Source organism: Miscanthus floridulus, chromosome 13, assembly GCF_019320115.1.
Source record: "Miscanthus floridulus cultivar M001 chromosome 13, ASM1932011v1, whole genome shotgun sequence".
In the NCBI taxonomy this organism is placed as follows: Eukaryota; Viridiplantae; Streptophyta; class Magnoliopsida; order Poales; family Poaceae; genus Miscanthus; species Miscanthus floridulus.
Window position 1 is genome coordinate 85,517,036 of NC_089592.1, and position 8,343 is coordinate 85,525,378.

General features: G+C 45.7%; 1 protein-coding gene across 2 annotated transcripts; it reads left to right on the forward strand.

Annotated features, from left to right (window-relative positions):
* The first annotated feature begins 2,911 nt into the window (after positions 1-2,911).
* On the forward strand, positions 2,912-4,983 carry LOC136501443 (small ribosomal subunit protein uS8z/uS8w). Of its 2 annotated transcripts, none has more exons than XM_066496976.1 (4): positions 2,912-3,056; positions 4,234-4,377; positions 4,458-4,618; positions 4,722-4,983. In XM_066496976.1, the coding sequence occupies exons 2-4, from the start codon at positions 4,245-4,247 to the stop codon at positions 4,818-4,820; spliced, it is 393 nt and encodes a 130-aa protein (XP_066353073.1). In that variant the 5' UTR covers positions 2,912-3,056; positions 4,234-4,244; the 3' UTR covers positions 4,821-4,983. The 2 variants fall into 2 exon arrangements, with proteins under 2 accessions (XP_066353073.1, XP_066353074.1); XM_066496977.1 differs by having other exon boundaries at positions 2,921-3,051.
* The last annotated feature ends 3,360 nt before the right edge of the window (positions 4,984-8,343 follow it).

The window sequence follows — 8,343 nt, forward strand, 5'->3', positions numbered from 1 at the left end:
CCTTCAACATTACTTAGGTATATATATATGAAAAGGGCCAATATACAAGCAAAGGTGTAATATCCAAGTTTAGGTTGGGGCTCAATTTCATAGGTTGACCTTGACATCTTCATCATCACTTAATATGTCATGTTTGAGCTCAAACCCATTGCTTAACTGGTGGCAAACACCTGGGGTGTTACACTTCCCTTTTCCTAGCTTGCGGTGCCATGATCCTTCGTTTCTTAAAGTCGTCATCAATTTTTTTGCATGCATGAAAGGAAGGGAGAAGAAATGGTCAAACGACTCAAACTGAATAGCGAATCAATTTTGCATGCATGCAATGAGAAGAGTGTCTTGCCTATAAAGACGCTTGGTAAGTGCTACATGTGGTTTAATTGCAACGCATGCTACGGTGTTGCACTAGATAAAACGGCCATTCTCAAAGATTAGCACACGCCGCATATATGGGAACCGAGGGAGTATATAATTAGACGTCCAATACGGATCTCGGTAGCTTATTTTGCTAGCGTGGACTACCATCCTATCTGTTGGGCTCGTGTGAGAGCTTGGGAAATATTTGAGGAGCCCCATGTGCCCTGTTCATGACTATTTCTCACCACTATGACCTCACACACACACACGTGGCGGAGGCGGTGGAGCCGAGGAAGGTGACGACGAGGTGTGCGGCAGGAGGTGGCGTGCGCAGATGAAGGCGCATCGTCTAGGGCCCCAAAAGCATGGCCCCTAGGGTTTGTAGGGAAGGAGAACAGCTGCCGAAGTGTGGTGAGTTTGGCTGTGATCTAATCGCTTGGGTGCTATAGGATTTCCCCTAGTGGTGTAATGTATATATATGTGCAATTTAGGGTTTGGATTTAGTTGAGTACTCAATCTTTGATATTGTTGTTGGGAAATGGTGACATGGTGTTTCTAGGGTTTTGATGTAGTTGTTAGCTCGATTTTGGTTTGAACGGAGGTGAAGATTGTTGTTCACGTAATGTAGGTCTGGTTGCAACGAATTCTCACTAGAACTTAATTATGAAGATTTTTTCTACGATCATTGGTGCCAACCGAGCATACGTAGATGGCAAATTGATGTGGTATGATAACTCGTGTACATAACACATGTAAAAAGATAGCCCATAAATATTTTAATAATTAAATGTATAAATAATCATATTTATAACGGAATAATTAAATTAAATTATACAAAAATAATATACGACAACAAACAATTCGAATAAAAAAATCAAATATTTAGATATAATCCACAACAACAAATACAAAATCTCAAACTAAATGGAAAGAAAATTAATTCATACTTAATATTTATAAATACCAATATCAAAATTAGTATCATTTGTCATTAATAAATTGTTATAGAGAACTTCTAAATAGTTTCAATGGATACATAATTAGTTATCATAAAAATAACGTTCAAATAGTTTCAGCCTGTGCATATTTTTCGTCTAAAAAAAGAATAAGAAGATGGAATCAGATAGAAATAGTAGAAAATAATAAAAAACAGGTCGCCTAGCAACCGGACGTCCGGCGCGCGAGTGCGCCCGGACACCGGTGTCTTACGGCCGCCACCCACGCACAGAACCCCTCCCGTCCCCGTGCATGGAACAGAATAGAACGGGACCCATATCCTCCGCTCCACATCGCGCCCCTATCCTAAAAGAGCATGAACACTTTAACCGCAACGTTGCAAAACATATAGAAAAACTATGTAGTGCAACATCGGGTTGTAAATGCCGCGACATCACAAAAATATGTAGTGTAACATCGAAAAATATGTACTGCAACATCGAAAAAATATGTACTGCAACATAAAAAAAAATATGTAATGCAATATCGAAAAAATATGTACTGCAACATCGAAAAACACATGCACCGCATTAATCGAAAAAAATATGTACTACAACATCGAAAATCATATACTGCAACATCAAAATTATGTACTGCGACAATCGAAAACATGTACTGCACATAAAAAAACATATAATGCAACATCAAAAATATGTACTACAACATCTAAAATCATGTACTTCAACGTCAAAAATTATGTACTGCAACATCTCAAGTAGTAGTACTGCAACATCACAAAAACATCTGTTGCAACGACCCAAAAAATCTATTACAACATTTAAAAATCATCCGTTGCAACAACCCAAAACACCATTGCAACACGGGAGAAACAACAACAACAAAAAAAACGTACAAAACAGCCCTGACCCCATAGCTCACCGGAACCCTAGCTACCGCCGCGTCCCTCAGATCTTGAGGAGGAGAGCTTAGATCCAGAGGAGGAGGAGGGCTCAAATCTAGAGAAGAACCGACCTACCTCGTCAGAGCCGCCACCGCCGTCCTCGTCTCCGGTGGGAGGAGTAGGAGCCGTGTCGCTAGGGGCGCGGGGTACCAATGGAGGTCACGGGAGGGGGAGGGAGGGAGCGCCGGTAGGCAGGCGGGGCGGCAGTGAACTGGGGAACTCAGGCGGGGCGGCAGTAGAATGGAGAGGAACGACTTAGGGGGTGAGCTAGGAGAGGATAAGAATGAGTGTGGGAGACAGCGTCCGGGATACGGTGTGCGGCAGGGGCGGGCCGGTTCGGTACGGCTTTGGGTGCGTCCGTTGCCGTCCGGGATATCATCCGTTCCATCTGGACCACCGTCGTATATCATTATCGATAAAAAAAAGCGGATTAGATTACAATCCATTAGTTTCCTACTATCCAAAATCATGCGCTCTCAGTCTCAGCTTCTCCACGATCCATCGCCACCGGCCCACCGCGCTCTCAGCTTCTCCACGATCCATCATGTGTCAATGCTTGCACGAGGCCCATCCTTCGACGGCCTGCTTGCACCGTCCGCGCCCTGCCGACCTACGCCGTCCGCCTCTGCGGTTGCACACAAGATCCGACGGCGAGAAAACTCCCTCAGCCGCCTTTATAGCCGGCACTCCCTTGCGCTGGGCCAAACCCTAAGCCGCCACTCCTCTCCAGCGCCCGCCGCCACCGCCACCGCCGCCGCCGCCGCCGCTTCGCCCTTCTCTCGGCCACGCCGTCCGTCGAGGTGAGGTTAGTCTCCACGTCCCATTCCCTCCGTCCTCGTCCTCTCGAGCTTTGATTTGGTTTCGCGATGGGGTAGTAGAGAGGGTCAGGTGCTGCGGATCGGACTGGCGGAGGAGGACGGTGGCGTTGCGCGCGTGCGCGCGCACGCCTCGTCGGCCTCATGATCTATCGGCGCGCCGTGCGTGCTCAAGCCAGGAACTAGGCTTCACATTTTTTTCCCACAGTCGCGTCTCTGCGTGGTAGCTTCGTCCTTGCAGGACTCGTGGGACTAGTAGTTGCTTTTGATGCGCATGATTGTCTGTATTGTTCCTGATGCGTTCCCATTTAGACTGTGACTGTACTGGGTATCGGGTGTTCCGTTTTTTCATGATCCGTGGAGTGTCCGTCTCTTATTGTTGTCTTTTGCTTGTGCATGACCAGTGAAGTTTAGTTTGTAATTCTATTCTGGTATGCTGGAGTACTGGAATCTAGTGTTGGTTCTGGTCCAGGTAGGCTGTTTAAGTAGTTAGCGAATAAGCACATCAGGCAGCAGGTATTGGTGCTGAGAGATCCCATACTTTGTGGGTGATCTTAAGGTCAAAATTTTAACTGCAGTGGGTAGCAATTTGTGCTTTCTCATTAGCTGTGTTATCAGTTGAGTTCTGGTAATTAGATTAGATGACGTCGGCGTGGAATACTACTTGTGTTAATTTGATGGTCTGTTGTTTATGAATCATAGGTTTATCCTGTACAATCTGATTGATCGAACAAACTAATGCACATGTGATGAGTAGTTATTTTACAACCACTAAAGCCGATATCATGGTTAATCTGCTGTTATTGTTACATGTTTGAACTTGTTATATGTTGGGTTGGCTTTATAGCTATCATTCTGTTATCTTTCTTATGAGTTTCAAATTTCAACAGTATGGATGATGTGGTTAAGCTTGTTATCTCCTATAGCAATAGCAATGCATTTCTTTACATGATTTCAATATAGCACTGGATGATTTTTTTTTCTTTTGTTAGATGAATGCTTGTACTGAATTAACAAACCTTTACATCATTTTGCATTGATGTAGTGACATAGTTATTTGTGCTGCTGTTACTTGTACCTTTGGTTGTGTTACATAGATGCGAAATGGCTGTTTCCTATGCTATTCTCTCCAGCATGGGACCCTTACAATTGTATATTTCCCTTCAGGTAAGGTCAGCATGGTGAGGGTCAGTGTGCTCAACGATGCTCTCAAGTCCATGTACAATGCTGAGAAGAGGGGGAAACGGCAGGTCATGATCAGGCCGTCATCCAAGGTCATCATCAAGTTCTTGACGGTCATGCAGCGTCATGGTTAGTTCTCAATCTTATGCCCCATTTCAATTGCTTCATTCTGAGGATATGTCCGTGATTATTGTTGTTCTATTATGTAGGCTACATTGGTGAGTTTGAATACGTGGATGACCACCGTGCTGGGAAGATTGTGGTGGAACTGAATGGAAGGCTAAACAAATGTGGTGTTATTAGCCCTCGATTTGATGTTGGCGTAAAGGAGATCGAAGGATGGACTGCCAGGCTGCTCCCATCACGTCAGGTTAGTCTGTTGCATTATTTTCCTGCACACAAACTGCTTGTAGTTGTTTGTAAGCTCGACTCTTCAAGTGCTAATTGTGCTTTTCTTTTACTTGGATATGTAGTTTGGCTACATCGTCCTGACGACTTCTGCTGGCATTATGGACCATGAGGAGGCCCGTAGGAAGAATGTTGGAGGCAAGGTTCTAGGTTTCTTCTATTGAAGGGGAGTATGGCAAAAGCACTGATGTTTCCTACAAGAACTCATCTGAGCTTTTGTTTTTCGGTCTGAATAGAGTGTTTTGTTAAGGTTGTGGAACGTGTTATGTGCTTCAGAAATTGAGAACCTTGTTATGAGCTGCCCCTGCATTTAATTATTATGACCTATATGCCTGTCTTGTGTTTCTTTCTTTATTTGTTTTTTTTTGAATGAACTGTCCTGTGTTTGCCCTCTTTCCATCTCAGAGGAAGACTGGAGTTTCTTCTTTTAATTGAGTCCTTCATGGATCTTTCTTATGCTGACTATAGTGGCGTGGTGCAGTGCTTCCATTCAGTCTGATATCTGAAACTTAGCTAAATCAGTTGGACAGGAACTTTCCTAGTTGTGAACTGCGATATGTTATGGTATCTGAACTGAGCTACATCAGGAGCTTTGCTTGCTGGACAGGAGCTTTCCGTCTTCATAAGGTGAGGCCTAGAAGTGAAGTGCCAGCACTGTAAACATCAGGGGGGTGAGCGGAGCAGAATAAGGGACTTAACATGTCATTGCCACCCCAACGGAAACAAAAGGCTTCCATTAGCAACTAGCTCCAAGATAGGGAGGGGCGAACGACTCGGAAACATGGGTCACTACACGAGGGTTCATTGTTTCTACCGCACGTACCTGGCGGCGCGAGATTCTACGGATGGACAGCTTAATTAGGTTTCCAACCGTAGCAGAGGTGATCCCTGTCACCGTATAGCAGTAGCAGGTGCACCTCTATTGCTTATCTGCAACCATTGTAGATTGTGCTCAATGGTAGAGATGAGATGGAATCTACACTTGATACTTGTCATGGCTACAGCTACTTAATCCCCTTTTAAATCATAAAAAGCTGGGATAGTTCTTGGGATAGAGGATGGAGATGTTGTAAACAAATGCACCCTTGGTTTGTTTTTTTAGTAGGGCCATTTGTAATTTTTACTAAGGGGTCGTTTAGTTTCCCCAGTATCTGCCCTGCCAAATTGAGGGCGAGCCAAAAAAAAAATTGGTGGAGCATTTGCCCGCCCATGTCTCGCTATCATGCGGGTGTGGAAACCAACTAGTGCAGGCATGGGCCCACCCCTGGCGCCGTGGGCTGCTCCAGCACCTTCGCCATCGCCAACAACACATACCCCATCGGAGCTGGCTGGCCGAGCAGCGACAACATGGGGGGACAAACACGACAGTGCGTGGGTGGGTGGGGTGGGGGAGGAGATGCGGCGCGAGGCGTGGCGTAGGATGGAGTATAGCGCGAGAACGGGGAGCCGCGCGTCGTGGGCAGGAGCGAGCTACGGGGAAAGACAACAACGAAGCGGGTGTCTGGGCGCACGGATAAGAATGGATGCCCGTGTAGAATTATCGAAATATGTTTGGATTGTATCCAATCATTGGCGCGGCCGTGAGAGATGACTGTCGTCGTGGGGCCCCTTTGGGCGGCGGCCTGCCATGGCCTCTCTGCTTGGCTGGGGCTCACCATTGCCACTCCAGTGCCCCCTAGGGTGGCCTTCATCCACTCACTGCACCCCTCAGTGATCTACCGTAGTTTTCCCACCAGGTAGGTAGTGGCCTCACAGGCGAAAGCTGTGTTTCAGACTTTTGTTTCAGGTGTTTCATTTAAATGTTGCAACTGTCTAGGATGTTTGCAATGATAAAATACGCATGTTGTAAGCCTATGTTCAAAGTGTTTCAGTTGTTTCAGACGCATGTTTTAAGTGTTTTCATCTAGATGTTGCATATGTTGCTATGGCTGCACACACATGTTTCAGGTGTTTGTTTTCATGTGTTTCGGATGTTTCAGACTTATGTTGCAAAAGTGGATCTAGATTGTTCGAGACGTATGTCGTTTTCATCTGGATGTTTGCATATGTTGCTATGGCTGCACACACATGTTTCGTTTGGTTTCATGTGTTTTAGATGTTTCACACTTATGTTGCAAAAGTGTATCTGGATGTTGCATATATTCTTATGGCTATACACACATGTTTCAAGAGCATGTTGCAAATGTTTCATCTTTATGTTTCAAAAAAGTAGATCGGGTGTTGCAAATGTTGCAATGCGCGTTGGTGGCTGACGGGCAGCGGCCTGCTATAGCCTGCCTGGTGCTGCTGCCGGGGTGCCGCCATGGTTCACGTGCGGACACGGGATGGGCGCGACAGGCCTGGTGCTGCTGCCAGGGCGACGCTGTGGTTCACATGGGGGCGCGGGGGCGAGCGCAGGATGCGATGCGGGTGTCCGGTGCAGGCGTGGAGCTCCGTCCGGACGGATGCTACCTCCGGAGCAGGATTTGGCACAGGGCGAAGGGAGTTGCGTGCGTCGGTCGCGGGTGTGGGAGTAGCGTCCAGGCACTAGTCGTCCCGAACAGATTTTGCCAATGAAGTCAAGCACCAACATTTTGGTGGCACACATCGGCCGTAAACCAAACGAGCCCGAAACTTCTTGATGATAAATCTCCATGTAACACAATATAAAATCTGTTCTTTTCCTTAAAAATAACCAAGTAGTATGAAACCATCAGTTAGGAAAAAACTAAAATATTTTTCTGATTGCCTTTTGAGAGTTTAGAATATATGTAAACTTTTTGGGTCTATTGGCAAATGTCTTGTAATCATAGTATGTAGTTCCAGATATTTAACAATTTTTTCATCCGCAGCTACTGAACAATTTATAATTCCACAGGGTTCTTTTTTCGAGGTGACTGCTTCTAGGAGAGGCATTCTAATGCTTTCAGAGGTTTACTGGAGTTCGACATGAGGATCAAGACCGGAGAGAAAGAGGATGATGACCTCCAGCTGATCGATGGGCTAACGAACTTAGGCATGCTCATGTTGAATAAACCATTCACACTTCGTTTTAGTGGAAGTTGTGCGCAGTTGACATGTGTTTAATACTTATGCACCAAGGAATGGAGGCCTTAATAGTAGTCGTCTTATCAGAAGTCCATAGCGCTTTTGATTTATCTCCCAGTTCCTTTGTCTCTTTGCAGAGGAAGAGGAGCATACAGAATTTTTTTTTTCATGGCGCGCGTTGAACGCCTGTTCTGGTCAACACCAGATCCGTACAAGAACCCATCTGGCTAGGGTTGGGTAGTTCGGTTAGGGTAACCAAGATCTCCAAGTTCCCCAACGGAGTCGCTAAAAATGCGTTGACGCCTGATCTGGCCAACACACCTAAAACTTAGATCGCACGGATTCACAATGAATTGATCACATGCAACACACCCACACAAACCAGTCAGTCTAGTTTGGGGGTTTTGTAGGGTTTGTTGCGTCAACCTACGAACACCTGCCTAGGAGAGATCCGTCGGGCTGGCTCACCTAGGATTGCTCTGAGGTCGATAGGCCACTCAGAATGCCATCAATCGCCATGGAGACAGAGAACGAACGACAAAAGGGGTTGGAAAAGCTAGGGTTTGAAAGAGATAAAAAGTAAAGGTATATTTGATTGGTCGATTGGATTAACCCTCAATTGGTCATGGCCCTTTATATTTATAGGATTGGGGGTCTTGC